The sequence below is a fragment of the Acomys minous genome, assembly GCF_964271855.1.
Source record: "Acomys minous genome assembly, chromosome: 8".
Taxonomy (NCBI): domain Eukaryota; kingdom Metazoa; phylum Chordata; class Mammalia; order Rodentia; family Muridae; genus Acomys; species Acomys minous.
Genome location: NC_140489.1, coordinates 94,492,045 through 94,510,323, shown reverse-complemented (window position 1 = coordinate 94,510,323; position 18,279 = coordinate 94,492,045). Strand labels below are relative to the sequence as shown.

General features: G+C 39.2%; 1 protein-coding gene and 1 pseudogene across 6 annotated transcripts in view; both read right to left on the bottom strand.

Annotated features, from left to right (window-relative positions):
* Nucleotides 1-18,279, bottom strand: part of GEN1 (GEN1 Holliday junction 5' flap endonuclease) — a 33,899-nt gene that overhangs the window by 3,504 nt on the left and 12,116 nt on the right. For all 5 annotated transcript variants that reach the window (XM_084791872.1, XM_084791873.1, XM_084791874.1 and 2 more), the window contains 10 exons: nucleotides 17,154-17,330; nucleotides 14,143-14,253; nucleotides 13,387-13,460; nucleotides 11,025-11,113; nucleotides 9,780-9,930; nucleotides 9,019-9,055; nucleotides 8,848-8,928; nucleotides 7,941-8,071; nucleotides 5,198-5,259; nucleotides 289-432 (listed from right to left, as the gene is read on the bottom strand). In XM_084791872.1, the coding sequence (XP_084647998.1) occupies nucleotides 289-432; nucleotides 5,198-5,259; nucleotides 7,941-8,071; nucleotides 8,848-8,928; nucleotides 9,019-9,055; nucleotides 9,780-9,930; nucleotides 11,025-11,113; nucleotides 13,387-13,460; nucleotides 14,143-14,253; nucleotides 17,154-17,330 (1,057 nt within the window). The remainder of the gene's footprint in view (nucleotides 1-288; nucleotides 433-5,197; nucleotides 5,260-7,940; nucleotides 8,072-8,847; nucleotides 8,929-9,018; nucleotides 9,056-9,779; nucleotides 9,931-11,024; nucleotides 11,114-13,386; nucleotides 13,461-14,142; nucleotides 14,254-17,153; nucleotides 17,331-18,279) is intronic.
* Nucleotides 2,109-3,747, bottom strand: LOC311603076 (POU domain, class 5, transcription factor 1-like; annotated as a pseudogene). Its single transcript has one exon. The product of its transcript is annotated as a POU domain, class 5, transcription factor 1-like (transcript).

Genomic DNA, 18,279 nt, shown 5'->3' with positions numbered 1-18,279 from the left:
TGCCACCCTGAACTTACTCAGGTCAGCAAACACAGAGCATAGTGGTGGACTCCCAACATTTCAGTTTTAAAGGGAGGAGTGCAGTGATGGGTAAGAACATCTGGCTGGCATTTGGAAGGCCCTAAAGTGTGATCCCCAGCACTGCAGCACCAGAGGACAGAGAATAGAAGCAGCAGCACTGTTCTCTTGATTTGCAAAATTTTCAACAAAATGTAGACAAGAGGAGTGCAGAGAGGTCAGGTGGCTGTCCTGTAACACTAGTGCACAGCATACCAACCCAGCACTTACTCTTCTGTTTCTTCCCTTTAGTTTCTGACTGTTGTTTTTGGTAGATAGCAACAAACTCAGGATAGGCTGCTTCAAACAGTGTTGCTTCTTCAATTGTAAGGAGATCCAGTTCTCCAGGTTCTGTATCTTCCATTGCATAATGTTCTAGAAGATTGGAAACAGAGCAAAGCAGATAATTAAAGATTTAAAAATTCAGGCTGTGCGTGGTGGTGCATACCTTTAATCCCAACACTTGGGAGGCAGAGGCCAGCAGATCACTGGGAGTTAGAGTCCAGCCTTGTCTACAAAGAAAGCCCAGGACAGCCAAGGCTACGCAGAGAAACCCTGTCTCGAAAAACCAAAAACCAAACCAAACCAAACAACAACAACAAAAAACCCCCACCTCAGTTTTCAAAGTAGTTACCAAGAAAACTATACTACTCCCAAAAAAGGATAGATAATTCACCACAAATCTTGCTCTACAACACTGTTACTTATCTATTATTTATTTCTGGTAACAACATCCATGCATAGAATATATCCTGGTCACTTATTATTACCACCTCATCGCTCTTGCTGGCTGGCTTTTTTCCCCCTCCTACCCTCATGTATTTTGTTGCTGTTGGTTTTTATACTGACTTTATTTTCTTTTCCTAGAAGAGCTGAAAGGGAGATTTCTTCTCACATTAGAATGTTAAATTCTCTTGCTTCAGAAATGGTAGCATCAGTCAAGAGACTAGAAAACTTTCTTTGGATAAAGTGTTAAAATGACAAATAAGGAACAGAAGAAGCAATTTCCTAAGACAAAAGGGCCTCCTGTATACTAGGCAAGCCACACCTCCATATTCTCAGCCCTGGTTGCCAGTTTCTTTCTTTCTTTCTTTTTCTTTTAAAGATTTATTTATTTATTATTTATACAATGTTTTGCCTGTATGTACACATGAAAACCAGAAGAGGACACCAGATCTCATTATAGATGGTTGTGAGCCACCATGTGGTTGCTGGGAATTGAACTCAGGACCTTTGGAAGAACAGGTGATGCTCTTAACCTCTGAGCCACTTCTCCAGCCTGGTTGCCAGCATTAGAAGGTTCACAAACATCTGAAATGAAAATATCTATATGGATATTTACAATAAAATCTATACAGAAAAGTGAAAAGCTAGGATTTGTATATGAGAGAACACATGCTGCTTATTTTTCTGAGCCTGGGTTGCCTCATTTAATATTTTCCATTTTCTCACCAGCATTTGTTGTTATTCATTTGCTTGATAGAAACCCTTCTGAATGGGGTTACATGAATCTCAAAGTGGTTTTAAATCGAACTCAAAGGGGCCTATGGCAGAGAGGAAAAGGCTTTAAGGAAGAGGGGTGGGGAGAGCAACTGAACACATGACATGAAAGCAGAAAGGGTAATACAGACGGCAGAATGGTATAAAGGGAAGAGTTGTAGAGGGGAGAAGACGTGTGTGTACCAGAAAAGAGTATGTATGAAAATGCCACAAGAAAACTTTAGTTTGCATATTAGTTAAAAGAAAAAAAAAAGACATATAAAATGGATATGGAGTATTGGGTGACAGGTCTGAGCATGTTGTTTTGAGGACTGTGGAAGGACTTTGGAACTCTGGGCTAAGCTCTGTGGGCTGTTCTGTAGGAACTTGGAAGATAAGAATGTTGAGATCACTGCGGAGGACAAAAGCCTAGCTTCTCAAGTTTCAGAGGACACTTCAGAGTTCCTTAAAGACTCCACGGGGAATCACTGATGTGCTACTTTGAATTAAGATTCTGTGCTTCCTGTCACTGGGACCAAAGAATCAGCTGTGATTTTTAAAAAATGAAATAAAATTTAAATTTATTTTTATTTAAGAACAAAATGATGAGTGACTCACCATCAACAGCATCATTGAACTTTATCATTCCCCCATTCTTTTTGTGCTTTCAATCCCTCCTCAGTAAATGAACTTAATCCCAAAGCTGTGGTGGTTGCCTGGTTCTCTTTGTCTACTTCCTTTCCCTTGCCTAGCTTACCTCATCCCTAGGCAGGGGCGGCACCTCAGTTTGAATGCACGGCAGAGCCTAGAGCAGTGACAGGAACAGAGGGAAAGGCTTCACCTTCAGGAAAAGGGAATGAGGAGTAGAGTGTGGTAAAACGGGGGTTGGGGGTGGGGGGGTTTCCCATAGCCTGGGGCCCCAAAATAGGACAGAAGAAAGGATACAGGCCCTGGGTAAGGAAGCCCTGCAGCCTTGTACTCTCCTCATCGGGAATAGTCAATGCTTGAAGTTTGCTCTTCTGGCGCCGGTTACAGAACTACACTCGGACCACGTCCTTCTCCAGCCCAGGCTGCTCGGTGATGGCGCTGATCTGCGGCAGGGTGGGCTTTCGGCATTGTAGAGACATGTTCTCCGGGTTCCCCCTCAAGTGGTTCTCAATGCTTGTCCGCTCTCTTTTGCGGGCCTGTACCGGGCTCTCCGCTTTGCATATCTCCTGAAGGTTCTTGTTATTGTCGGCTCCCTGTACCCACTTTTCCAGCACCGGCCGCAGCTTACACGTTCTTCAAGCTGAGCTCAGGGCTTCGAAGTGGCAGATGGTTATCTGGCTGAACACCTTTCCAAAGAGAAAGCCCAGGGTGAGCCCCATGTCGGCCTGAGTGTACCTCAAGGCGATTCTCTTCTGCTTCAGCAACGTGGCAAACTGCTCCAGTTCCTTCTGCTAGGCTTTCGTGTCCTGGGACTCCCCGGGCACTGGTTCCACCTTCAACTTCACAGCACTGGGGCAGACAGTACCGGGCCCAGGGGAGGCCTCCTCTGAGTTGCTTTCCACTCCTGCTCCAGCCTGACTCTAAGGCTGCAAAGTCTTCACGCCAACTTGGGCCACTAAGCCCAGTACAACCTGAGGTCCACAGTATGCCATCCCTCCATAGAATTCATATGGCGGGGGACATGGATTGATCCCCAACACCTCTGAGCCTGGTCCAAGACCTGGCCCGATTCCAGGCCCATCTGGAGGCCCTTGGAAGCTTACTCATGTTGGAGGGTCCAACCTAGCCCGGCTCCAGCTCTCCTAAGCCAAGTGGGGGTGAGAAGTCGCGGTCTGAAGTCAGGAGTCTCGCCATGGGGAAGGCGGGCACCCCAATCCTGGGTCCTGACGGAAGGAGGGCTCACCTAGAGACTTCTTCACCTCTCTCCAGCTGTGATTAACAAGAGACCAGTACCACTGAATTACTGGAATATTTAATTCTGGTTAGCTGGGGATGAGAAATTAGCAGTGATTAAGAAAAGTGAATCACTGAGCGAGATCTTCTGGGAACTGTTTCCTCAGGGTCAAAACACAAAGGCTGAGTTCCAGAGGTGGCCATGTGTACCTTGTGCTGGCAGCCTTACTTGGTAGTGTAAGAGTCACCCAGGTGGTACTGGTTTTGAAGGTATGAAGGAGTCATGGAGAGCAGCTGAGGTTTGGTATTGAGGAGAGGCCATTGGTGAGGGTGCAGCCTTGTCAATAAGCAAGCCCCAGGACTGAAGGGGGGGAGGAGGGAGGGAGGGAGAGAGAGGGGGTAGGGGTGGCTAAGGCTTGGCACCATGAAGAGAGACTATGAGAGGCTATTGGTGAAAGTGCAAAGCAGTGACCGCAGGAGACCCTAACATTTTGGAGACACCAGTACCATGGGAAGACTACCCAAAACAGCCGCAGCTGTAGAATATAGGCAGCCTAAGTCTATGTGACAAGCTATATGTGTGCTGTGTCAAACACTCTGGAAAAGCCCAGAAGATTGTGAGTGAACCCTAAATCTGGCACCGACTTTGCCCTGCTGAGCTTTGGCTTTACTTTGAACTGACTATGACTATGCTCTGGTTCTTCCCTGACAGAATAAGAAAGTGTTTAACTTATTTTGATTTTATAGGAGCCCATAGTTGAAAGACTTTGGACTTTTTTGTGTTGTTTTTTTCGAGTTTCTCCATGGCCTTGGCTGTCCTTGAACTCCCAGAGATTGGAGTTTTAAAGAGCTTTGGGAGTTTTCCAGGGACTTGGGATTAAAAAAAAAAGTTTTTGTTTTAAAGAGAGTTCACTTTTAAAGTATTTGAATTGGTAGATTGTAAACTTTTAGGCCTGTAATGTATTTTATATTTTGATATTTATTAAAATGAGATAAAAGAAAAAACTGAACCCTGCAAATTATCCCCCGACCTCCACATGTACACCATAGCACGCCTGTGTGCACACTCACACCCACATTTCCACATGTAAATAAAATGTACTAAAAGCTCATGAATCTGGGGTCAGTTCCATAACAAATCACCCACTTCTCTTGTCTGTAGTCTAGAATCTCATCTAGAGCTTACACTATTTTTAAGTTGTAGCAAAAGTACAAATTCTTATGAAAGTAAAGAAGGAAAAGTTCTTTAGCCACGTTCCCTCACCCCAATTGCTTTAGAAGCAGCTAAATATAAGACTGCAAAGACAGATCATTTGTGGAAGCAATTTCTTTCTTTTTTTTGGAAGCTATTTCTTAAGAAATATGAATCATAACTATTTTGGCATAATTTCCAAACACTAAAAAAGTGTCAAAGACATTAAAAATAAAGGCATTTGAATTTAATCACCTTTATTAGTCAAGATCGATTTAAAATAAAATGAATAAAATAAAAAGTGTAAGTCACAATACATGTGATTTTTTCCCACACGTATATATGTTTTATATATATTCACCATTTACTTCACATTTGGATCAAATGTTGTAAATTATACATTCTGTATATAACATACATACCAGGTGCTGGGTGTGGTGGCGCACGCTTTTAATGCTAACACTTGGGAGGCAGAGAGAGGAGGATCTCTGTGAGTTCCAGGACAGCCAAGGCTGCACACAGAAATCCTGTCTTGAAAAAACAAAATATAAACAAAAGGAAAAAGCCAACGAAACAAAACATACATACCAGGCTTTTCCCATTCTACTTCAAGACAACGGACTCCATTTCTGATTCGGGGCTTAACAATTCTGAAAAATAAATTCATATACCGAGGTCTAACTACACATGTTATCTGTAAAACTTTAATTCATATACTTCAATTTCCATCAATATTTAATCCAAGTAAAACTCTAATGAGTTATTGCCTAGATATTCCTTGGAATTAATCAATTTTATTGTGAGGTTGAGTTGAAAATTGTTGGATTTATTCAGTATATACGTTGTCATTATATTTATTCATTTTATTTTATGTGTTTTGTCTTCGTGTATGTAGGTACAAGGAGGTCAGAAGAGAGACTCAATGTCCTGAAACTGGACTGACAGATGGCTATGAGCCACCATGTGGGTTCTGGGTACTGACAGATGGCTATGGACCACCATGTGGGTTCTGGGTACTGACAGATGGCTATGGACCACCATGTGGGTTCTGGGTATTGACAGATGGCTATGGACCACCATGTGGGGTCTGGGTACTGACAGATGGCTATGGACCACCATGTGGGGTCTGGGGACTGAAAGATGGCTATGGACCACCATGTAGGGTCTGGGTACTGAAAGATGGCTATGGACCACCATGTAGGGTCTGGGTACTGACAGATGGCTATGGACCACCATGTGGGTTCTGGGTATTGACAGATGGCTATGGACCACCATGTGGGTTCTGGGTACCTGAAAGATGGCTATGGACCACCATGTGGGGTCTGGGTATTGACAGATGGCTATGGACCACCATGTGGGGTCTGGGTACTGACAGATGGCTATGGACCACCATGTGGGGTCTGGGTACTGACAGATGGCTATGGACCACCATGTAGGTTCTGGGTACCTTTGCAAGAGCAATAAGTGCTCTTATCCTCTGAACTACCTCTCTTACCCTAAGTATTTTTTCATTATGTAGTATTGCTTTATCCATAATTTCTGTTTCAAAGTCTACTTTGTTACACTACTTTGGTATTTGTCTACTAAATCGTAAATTGTTGTTTTTGAACTTTGTATACTTATTTTGTAGTTTTTATTGAAAAATTTTATCTCCATTATCCAATGCAATCTGTATTTTAAGAAACAAATTTAGCCCAGCTACATTTGTTATGACTAGTGAGAGCTAGACTCATTCATAAATCTTTTTCCTGTTAGTAGTTTTTTTCTTTTCTACTTACTTCCTCCTTCCTATATACTCTTGGTTTGATAGTTTTATTTCCTACTTTAGCTTAGTTGTTTGAATGTCATTGTATTTCTAGTAGTAAAACAATCAATCATAACAATCAAATAATGTTCTCAAGATACGTATTTAAAGATTTATGACTAACACTTAGAATACAATCCAAAATGAAGAGCTTTATCATTTATTCATTAAAATTATGTGAATGTATGCATATAATTTCACTCAGTTTATTAAATTATTGACCAATGTTTCAGCCCACATCTTCCTCCTGGCTTCATTTTGTTTGTTTCTTTTTCCCCTTCCTTCTTTCCTTTCGTTTTTTCAAGACAGGGTTTCTCTGTAGCCTTGACTGTCCTGGACTTGATTTGTAGACCAGTCTGGCCTCAAACTCACAGAGATCCACCTGCCTCTGCCTCCTGAGGGTTGGGATTAATTCACGTTGTGTCTTGATGTATAATTTTTAATAGTACTTTGTGGGTATGTGTGTTTGCTTGTTTTGAGACAGGATTTCATTATGCAGCCCTGGTAAGTCTTAACTCTCAGAGATGTGCTTGCCTCTGCCTCCAGTTCTGGCATGAAAGGAGTGTGCTATTATGCTTTGCTTAATAGTGTTTTTGTTTTTTGAGACACAGTTTCACTATGCAGCTCTGGATGTCCTGGAACTCACTATATAGAACAGAGATCTGCCTGCCTCTGCCTCATGAATGCTGGGATTAAAGGGTGCCCCCCCCCCAGGACTGAGGCTTAATAGTGCTTTTCATGTGGTAAAATTTCTAGGACTTCAAGCATATGACAAAGCCTTTACTATGAACAATGTTTAGTCATTTTAACATTGCTAGTCATTTTTACTTTAAAATGTTACTCCATCACTTGCTGCTTTTCTTCTGGATCATTGACCTAGTTCTTTGTTAAAGCTGGTTCTTTTTATATCATCTGTTCATTTAGAAGTTCCAGAGGTTCTGAGTTCAATTCCCAGCAACCACATGGTATCTCACAGCCATCTGTAATGTGATCTGATGCCTCTTCTGGCCTGCAGGCCTAATGCAGGCAGAGCATTGTATATATAATAAATAAATAAATCTTAAAAAAAAAAATAAGTTGAAAGTATGTCAATACCTGAATTTACTATGTTGTCTTGAGTATGAAAAAAGGCTAAACATGCTTTTAATTTCCAGGCTTTCCTCTACCTCTGGAAAACAGACATCATACCCCAGGGAGAAATACTAACACATCTGATCATCAAATATTCAAGTGGAAACAGTCTTCATCAAAATGCTTGTCTCTAACAGTTTTAAAAATTATTTTTAAGGTTTATTTATTTTCCCCATATGTGTTCTGCTCACACACATATCTGTGTACCACAAGTATGCCTGGTGCCGACAGAAGCCAGAAGAGGGCATCAGATCCCCTAGAACTGTAGTCACAGATGGTTGTGAACTACCTTACGGGTGCTGGGAAGTGAACCCAGGTCTCCATCCAGAGAATAATTGCCATTAACTGCTGAGGTATCTCTCTAGCCCTGAACACACAATTCCTTAACTACATTACCTAATTGGCTGTAGTTGATTAGTGTTCTTTCTACCAAGTTTTCTTTCTGTCATGTCATAGTGGGTCAAAAGCACCAACAGTTTCTCACATGAATAGTGACCGGGCCACTCCATTTTTTGAAGAGTAAATCTCTATAAATACAGTAAAAATAAAGATGAAAAATTTTAAGAAATACTCTTAGATGATATTATTTTTTCTCTAAAAGTAATGCTAAAGTAGTATTAATGAAAATATCCTCAGAAAAACACAATGAGCTTCCTAAGGAGAAAGTGTTAAACAACAAAGTGGTTGGGAGAGTTTGCTATTCATAACGCCAATTTAAGTCCCAGAGGGTAGGCTAAGCTCCCTGACCCCTTAGCCTGTTTTTCCATCTGTGAGTGGAGAGAATGTGACCCTGTTGACAGATGATGTAGATTAAGTGGAAAGACATTTAATACATATAATAGTTGTCAACAAGGTAAAGTGCAAATAGATTTACTGAGGCAACCTTTCCTCCTAGTTAAAACATCAGGGGTTAAAGTAATCTCATTTAATACTCACGGTGACTTGATAAGGTGGTAATATTCTTCTATTTTAAGAATATTACATATTCAGGATCACATAGTATATTTGATTTTAGCACCCCTTGTCCTGAGGACTTTCCCAGACATATTCCTGTTTTCAATTTGTCTGCACATAGTGATTGAGACATCTTCTGAGAATCAGTCTGTGTTTGCGTTATGGCATGGAAGTATGGATCTTGTATAGCCAAAGGGTAACGATTAGAAATGAATATTGAGTTATATAGGGATAGTCAACAGTTACTTGTTTTAGCTCTTAAGTCTCCTTTCATGCATAGAAGCTGATATCCTTCTGATTGTCCTCATATCTAATTTTGCACTATTAAGTAAAACTTATTTTTGGATACCTGAAATAATAATAAGTCAGGTCTTCGGTACTTGATTGGTTTCAACATTTTATTCTTATTCAAAAGGAATTCCTGGATGACCTAAGTGTTAAAAAAAAAGACACAAAACAGGCATCAGGACTTTAGAACTTATAACTACTTAAAAAAATAAATACATAATTAGATTATTACCTCGTGGAATGGAAATCCTTTGCAACTGCAAGCTTTCCTAGAGATAAATTATACATCTTATCAGTACATTCAGAAATTGGACTGACTGACGACTCATCCACTCTCCTTGTTCTATAACAAATATGCACCTACAGCATATTATATACAATTATCAAGCCTTTCTCAGAAAAACTGTTAAACTGCTACCTTCTCAGATACAATTTTATTTTTAATTATTTGTAGTATTTATTTAATTGTGTGTGTGTGTGTGTGTGTGAATTTATGCGGGCAAATGTGTGGAGGTCAGAGGGTAGCTTGCCAGCTTATGTTCTCTCCTTTATTGTGTGTGTTCTGGTGACTAAACTGAGGTTACAGGCTTGGCAGCAAGCCATCTTGACAGCCTTTTAGGTGAATGATTTTTTTTTCCCCTTTTGGTTTTGAGACAGAGTCTCACTAATTAACTCTGGCTGGCCTGGAACTTGTTATATAGCCCAGGCTGGCCTCTCTGTCTCCCAAGTGCTGGGATTAAAGGCATGTGCCACCATAACTAGCCTGGATGGAGATAAATAAATAAGTGTGTGTGTGTGTGTGTGTGTGTGTGTGTGTGTGTGTGTGTATACATACATTTTTAATATTTTTTAAAAAACAGAGTCAAGAACATAGTATGTGAGGAGTGACTAACCCAGACATGAGAAGAAACGTTATTGTGGAAGTAAATCAACGATGGGTGCCTGCCTATACAGGACATAACAGAAAACATTAAGTGGCTAAAAACAACTTACTTTTTAATATTATTTTCTATTTCATTTAGTTGCCTATTATGGTCTGTCTGGTGCCATTCACAGGGACAGAGGTATTCGTAATCATGTGGCTCACAGTATCTATTGCTTTTACATAATGTACATCCATTACGTTCATGATCCTTAGATGAACCTATTCGGAGACACAAGATATTTGATTTTTATTGCTTTGTAGAATTATCTCCTATTCTCAGTTTATCTAAAATTTCAAAATTAATATTGTCTAGTACAATGGGTTTCAATATATTTAGGTTGAAAGAATAATGTACACCATAGTGGTTGTTAGGACAAATGATAACTTTACTATTATGACACTGCTCACAAAATACTCATTTATTTGTGGGATTTATATCCAATAACAGAAAACTTTCTGTTTTATATAGTAGCTACAAGGTAGGAAAGCAGAATGCACTTGTTAGTTAAAAAAGATTATTTCCTTAATATAATAAGTCATGAGATGGTTTCTTTACTGAGCATATGAAAAGACTACCCATTTCACTTCCTCTGCCAGTGCGTACTGCAGTTACACGAGAGCTGTTTTAAACTCGGTTTGAATCAGGAAGTGTATCACCGCAGCCCACATGTGGGTGGGGCCCTTGCTTCCTCTGAAAACACTCAGTAATACCTTTTTGGTTGTGGTTTCTATTTTTTTTTGAGCTAGGGTCTCATGTAGTGCAGACTGGCCTCAAACTCCCTATGTATTTGAAGATGGCCTTGAACTCTTGATCCTGCCTTCTGTCCCTCCCAAGAACTGAATTAAAGTTCTACACATGTTCAATGTTTTCTTTTTCAATTAAGACTATTGAAGATGGGACTTATTTTCAACACGAATGAACTTGTATTAGAAACTAGTTTTAAGAGCTAGTAAAATGTATAATAGGACAGTGAATAAGCATATAAACATAAAACATTGATAAAAAATAAATGGTTTTAGCTCCATTTTCCTGTAAGACTTATATTTCTTCATCAAACATGATGATTTTAAAATCTGAATAACTTGGTAATGTAGTGTGATGTTTTATTCATTCTATATTTATCACTGCTATCGCATTCTTTCATTTATCAAACATTTATTATATGTTCATAACGTCTGTGTAATACAACTTCTGACTCTAAGAAATTTCCAAGTAGTGACTTAATAAAGGTATAAGATAGTATGAAGAGAGCAGGACTGTAAAAGTGAACTCAGACTCCAATATTCTGGAGGTATTTCTTATGCCTGTTTACCTGGATGGGAACACACAGAGCAGTGAATCACTTTTTTAGCTGCTGGCTGTGGAATAGAGTAGCAAGGTTCTTCAATCCACTTGTTAAACCTTTATTAGAAATAATTTATAAAAAGAAACAGAAAAATTGAGATAACAAAATGTTCTCAAATGTCAGTTTACCCTATTCTCTCTCTCTCTCTCTCTCTCTCTCTCTCTCTCTCTCTCTCTCTCTCTCTCTCACAGGGTTTCTCTGTGCAGCCTTGGCTGTCCTAGACTCGCTTTACAGATCAGGCTGGCCTTGAACTCAACAGGGATCTGCCTGCCTCTGCTTCTGCCTTCCGAGTGCTGGGATTAAAGGTGTGCGCCACCATGCCTGGCTATCCTACTCTCTTTAACCTGCCAAATTATTTTCTCTTTTGCGGTTATAAACCCAACTGTCAGACCTGAGAAAATGCTTGGTTCTCTACAAGCTTTATATGTGGTCCAAGGTAGAGAAGAATTGCAAAAGGAGGTAGGGCATGCTTATATGTATGCCTGTACAGATGTATATTATTAATCTAATCACAATCACTCAGTCTTTTTTTCTTTTTGATGAGTTTGGTAGGCAGCAATGGATGGGGAGAATAATTTGTATGTTTTTTGCATATCTTTTCTCTGTGCCACAGTATAAAACAAACAGAATCATATGTATAATCATTATTTTGAATCAGAAATAAGGGTAGAGAGTAGTGTGCACATCCAAATAAAACATTAAGTTTTTAGATAAAACTTTTAAAATGTAGATAGTTTAAAACGTTAATTTCTTATCTGTTGCATAGAAATGTTATTTGTGTAATAGAAGGTTTTAAGAAACATGCATGCAACTGTTAAGACTTTGAGTAATACGATTTTTGTTTCTGGCTAAAATTTCAGGTTACTATACTGCTATGAAAGATAGCTAGGTGCTACTGCTAAAACACTGAGTTCACAGGGTAATGTGTGGTGTTCAAGTAATTAGCTCTTGGAAATTCTGACTCAATTACTGTCAAGTGTAACTAACCGTAAGTATACTAAAAATCTATATTACTAGTTTCTAGATAAATGGCAGATATTCAAAGATTAAAAAATGGGAAAATAATATAAATTATTAAAATTAGAAGAATGGATACTTATTAAAAACAACCGATCATTTTCAAGTGTAAAGACCATGATTAAGTGTTGCCAAAAAGTACAAATTTGCTGACACTACTGCAATGAGAGCAGCTTAGCGTTAGATAAGTACCATGTTTCACTCTTTTATCGTAAGGACAATTCTAAGAGGGTTCCTTATATTCATTCCCATGTCAACTTATACCATTTCTTCCGTGTTTTGGCTTAATGATCACAAATGTCCATAAGGAACTGAGGACTTAGTTCTCCCAACAGCTTTACAGCTAAGAGAAGCATTATAACATGGAGTGCAGTGACTTAAAACGTTTTCAGTCATTTCTTCACGGCTGCACATACCACCTCAGAGCTACTGATGGGTGGTCAAGACTATGTTCAGGGCAGGTCTCTTTTCTTTCTTACTTTATGTCTTATTGTCATTTTAAAAAATAAACTATTGCTTTCACCAAGCACATATAATTCAGTTTTTAAGAGAATAAATATTTTGTAATTTCAATATAATCTTTATGTTCGTTGGATCCTCAACTTGTACTGCTCAAATTAGAATTAACATATTACTGAATGTATAGTAGCAAGACAAAGAACAAAGTCAGTCTTATAAGTTTTACTTATTGTAGTATTGTGTGTTTGCATGTCTATACATTGTGTGTGTCTATGTGTGTGTGTATGTGTGCAGGCAGGCATGTATATGCCAGTGTGCATGCAGAAGTTAGAGGACAACTGTTATGTGTCAGTTCTCTTCTCCGTCACGGATTCTAGCAATCAAATGAACTCAGGTGGTCAGGCTTGTGCTTCAAGTCTTGCTGAGCCACGTCGTTGGCCCAAATTAAAAGTTCTTTAACAAATGTTACTTATGTATTTTCAACATGCTACACAGTACTTCATTTACAGAAATGAAATACCAAATACAAGATTATTTTAATGTTATGTTCACCTTTACATGATGTTAATGGTCTAAAACAGCCTAGAGACAAATGTCCATGGCTATAAATTTATGCACTTGACACTATAATTGCACTTGACAAGTGTGTGTGTGGAGTGAAGCCACCATACATATTTAACAGTATTGCTGTGAACAAATATTCATTCTCTTCCTTTGGAAGACTTCAAGGTAAATAAAAATTAATTACTGAAAATGAGTAGTTCAAAAGTAATTCTTTCTATAGTAGTATTCACTACTAAGCCCAACAAGAATAAAAATGTTCACCATGGAATAAAAAGCAATGTTTAATTACCTCTGAAGCAAACTTTGACCTTTCAAACTCTGCAAAAGTTTTAATGCTTGTTCTTTTCCAACTCCAGGCACTCCCTTTCACAAAATGGGAAAACAAACTCAAATGTTAGTAACATGAATAATGGAAACACATATAAAGAGATTAATAGTGATCATATGCATTTTTATACAGGGTATTTAAGAAAAGGTTATCATTGTATTTCTCATCAGTCTATGAACAAAACCTGATACAATGCTGAGGCAGGGAGGTGTGAACGGCTTACGTCAGTAATGACACTGCTTAGCAGCAGCAACAATAGTCTTGAACATGTGAGTAACTAGACAGCTATGATGAGTGTGGTACCGAGAGCTTAAAAAATTAGATAAAGCCATAATAGAAACTAGCATTGCTATAAAATAAGAGTAATCCTTAAGCTTTTTTGACAGGTTGTCAAGCACACATGTCATCTTTTGAAGTTGAAGCTGTGGGATTACTTACTGAACTCTTCTTTGTAATGTTTATTGTCAGAAAGGTATAAAGATATTTAGGTATATAGGTATACCTTTATATAAGTAAAGCTATAAAGGTAGCCTTTTAGCATTATCGAGTTGATGATTGTTTTTGGATTTATTTACTTATTATTTTGTGTATGTTTGAGCACAATGCGCATGAGTATGTGGAACGTCAGACAACAATTTTGTGTACTTTTTTTTTCAGGGGGGGGGGGAGGGAGAGAAGAACTGAAAATATTGAGAAAGAATGATGAGCTGAGCTTGCCTTTGGAAGATAATCACAACCAAGAAGTACCGCCAGGCCAACCAGAGCATCACGATCCAAGCCTAGCTTACTGTTGATAGATGATACCGTGTAACAGTCAACATGTGGATCCTAAAGAAAGCACAGAGGTTTCATATTTCAAGTTTATGTTGAACAGTAGAAAGAATGAGTTGCCATTTAAAGTCTTTTTCTAAAGATTTAAATAAGGAAATTATCCTGATCACAACAGTATCCACAGAATATGACATTTCCATAAATAAATAAAGTGTAACTTAAAGTCCCTTCTTATTGGCTGTCTTTCAAAGTACCAGAAGGTGTTATGCATGTTGCTGTGGGAGGAAAAGTGAGCGACAATCTAACCCGGCTGTGAACCCTGAGCTATAATAAGGAGCAGCACGTGGGTTCAATGGTGGCATGAGGTTATATGCTAAGAGTGTACGCAACTGCTTTATGATTAGATTTAAGACCCCCTCTACAAGAGGAAACACATGCCTGATACTGTTTATCTGGTCAAGAACCCATGGGAGCTCATAGGTGCCGGGGTGAACCAACTACTATTACTTTACTAAGTGGACCTAATAACCAACTGCCTTCTAAATGTGCATTTCTAAAGCCATAGATAATTATAGTTCTTAGACCTCCTTGAGAAGCAGTGGGCTTTATGTACTGAGAAGAAGTGTATGTACAGTGTTCAGACATGCATATCACGGTTCCTTCCCCAAGGCTCAAGCACTGTGGTGAAAGAGCAGACAAGGATTGTAAAGCTAGAGGTTGGGGAGGACAAAACCGCTGCATCTATGAACTCACAGCAGCTGTGCCTGCCTGCCAGAGGTCAAGGCAATCAAGGTCCAGCACTGAGCAGGAGAGGCTCGGGAGCCCCAACCCCTAGCTGAGGAACTTCTGTGGGAGGCAGAGTCAATTTTCTTTAAGGATGTTAAGTTTAGTAGGTTGCCCAGGCTGTAAGTGGATAGCACCAAACCCAATAGTATATGGGCATTACAAATTGGAACCATGGGCTATAAAATATAAACAAAACAAAGAAAGAACATGAATTTGGGACGGTGTACTTTGTTTTTGTTTGTTTATTTTTTGTCAAGTTGACATGCTAGAGTCATCTGGAAAGAGGGAACCCAAACTGAGAAAAATATCTCCATAAGATTGCTATGTAGGCAAGTCATTGGGGGCACTCATTTGATTAATGACTGATGTTGGAAGGATCAGCTCACTGTGGGTAATCCCACCAGTCCCTGGGTTGTATAGAAAAGCAAGCTGAGCAAGCGATGAGGAGCAAGCAAGAAACCAGCATTTTTCCATGACCTGATTCTCGTATTGACTTCCTTCAATGATGACAATGACATGGAGGTATAAGTCAAATAAACCCTCTCCTCCCCAAGTTATTTTTGGTTGCGGTATTTATTAGCAGTGGCAAGCAAAATAGGACAGAAAGAGTAAGGGTGGGAATTAGATCTGGGAAGAGTGGGTGCTGAATATGATAAAAGATCATTATTCTCAAAGAGAATATATTATATATAAATAGAAAATATATTAAAGTAAGAAAAATTCTTCATAGTGGGCAATTTCTTTTTCTCTTTATTGCTTTTGGTGTCTAAAATGTAGAATTTTTGAAATATACTTATTGTAGAAAACAAACATTCACTACACTTGAATTACCTAGTTAATTATTAGTAGCTTGGTGTACGTTCTTCCAAAAAACAAAACAAAACAACAACAACAACAAAAAACTTTTTCTCTGAACTATTTTTAATAAAGGTAGATTTATATTAAAATACTTTATTACAATACTTCCTGCAATAATATGTCCAGTATTTTTTAGGTCAGTAGAACTCTGCCTTTCCCTTTATGAGACAAGGTCTCACTGAATTTGCTACATAGGCTAGGCTAACATGGAGCTCATAGATCTATCTGCCCTGTATCCACTGTGCTGGGATTAAAGAGATGTGCCACCTGCATAAGACACATCTTTCAAAATGGTTGCTTACTACTGGATCCCACGGACTCTGCGGTAATACTTCTCTCGGGACCTATTAGCATTTTGAGAGAAGTTTAGCGTTGCTAGCCCTTATATACCAAATGCCTAGGTGTAGGTTGCTTCATTTCCCCCTCCCCCAGTTGCTGCAATAAAAATGCTAATTGGTAGGAATCCCCAGCTGGGAACCGTAACTGTGAAACATTTAAACACTCCTGAACAAGCATTTGGTTTGCTAATTTTTTATAGTAATTAATACTGTGACAAAGAATTTTCTGCCTTGAATCCCTCTTCTTGGACATTTGGAGGTGTTCTGAGGATTAAATACTGAAACTGTAAGTTCTGGGACAAAGCAATGCGTTTCACACATAATTTTGTGTTAAATTAGAGAGAATCCACTTTTAAAGAGAAGAAACTATTTGGCAATACTTTATATTTTAAAATCACATTTACTTATTCATCTTTAAGTGTACGCCACGGAGCATGAGTGGAACGTAAAGAACAACTGTGGGAGTCAGCTCTTTTCTTCCACTACGTGGCTGCTTTTCTCCACTTATGCATCTTGCTGGCTCACAGTATCTTTAAAAATTGTTTTAAAATTTACTTTTTAATAAATAACAGCTTTATCATCTCCATCACCTCAAAATAGTTATTCACAGGGTTGGAGAGATGGCTTAATGGTTACTTATACTACTCTTGGAGAGATCCTAGTTCATTTCCAAGACCCATGTCAGGCGGCTCACAAATTCCTATAATCCCAGGTTCAGGCAGATTCAATGCCTGCACTACCCACTGACACTTACAAGTAATCAAAACCCCCTAAGTCTAAAAATAAATACATATATAATATACATCAACAGCAAAAACTTTCAAAAATGCTTTCTAGCTTATTGACATATACAACGATAAATGATACTTTAAATTAGTAAACATTCAGCAGTAACTATTTGCCAGGCATCATGGAAACATTTTACATATATTATCTTTGTATAAACAAATACCAAGAGAGAAAGAAAAGATGTACCTTTGAGTTCATAGTGAAATTCCTGTAAACAGTCTGGGCTCCATAAAGGAATGCATCGCCGTCGTTGGTGAGGCAGCCATCCACATGGCCACTGGCGTTAAGGTAAGCACACATAGCCTCAGCTTCCCCGGCAGCCTGGACCCAGGGGATTCCTAGACACTCTAGCATTTCAAGGCACTGAAACAAGTAGGTGCAAGATATTAAACTTTTCAGTTTTAAATTACTTCTATACTTAAAACATTAATAGTAGTTGTCTTTTGGGTGCTTTGAAAAAATATGACATGCATGAAACACTAGGAAATTTGGACACTGAATAATTTATTGGCATTAAAGAATTGCTAACTTTTTAGGTGAGATAATTAAAACAATAATTTGGTTATGCCTATTTAATTTTTAAAGTGTTATCTTGCAGAAAGCAACATCGAAATACTGAGAATTCTACAGTATTATGGTTGAAACTGATACAGAATGTTCTAAGAGGGAGTGAAAACATTCTATCTTGCAGGGAAGCCCATTAAATTCACATCAGTGAAAAAACAACTCTAAGGGTTCAGGGAGTCCCTGACCTTGACTAATGACATTAGGCTGGACCCTTCCCAAGTGTATATAACTAGTAAGGATGATTGGGAAACCTTAGATCAGCCAAGCCACCTAGACATAAGAGGGGAGGGGGAGAGTGAGGGTGGAGGGGGAGGGAGAGAGGGAGGAAGGGGGGAAGGGAGGGAAAAAAAGAGGAGAGGGAGGCAGGGAGGAAAGAGGGGTGAGGGAGGAAGGAAGAGACAGAGGGTGGGAGGGAGAGAGGCCAAGCACAAGCAAGCTGGGCTGAGCTGCCTGGAAGCTGAACCGTCTCAAAGGTGCTCAGACCAACTGAGCCAACCTCCTCAACTACAGCATGGTGTGCAGTGTACTTGGGGTTTCCTGCTTTAAGAGGTTGCCTATGTAGGATGACTTTTTGGTGACAGAGTTGTCTGAGTTGTTCTTGCTCCTCTAACTAACCTTCCTGTAAGTACCCCCACCCCCACCCCAAGTCACCAGCTCCCTACCTGGTAAGCATCTCCCAAGGAATAGGGTCATACAACAGTGGGACAACTCTTACAAGGCTAAATTGTTGGTTCCTCCCAGGAAA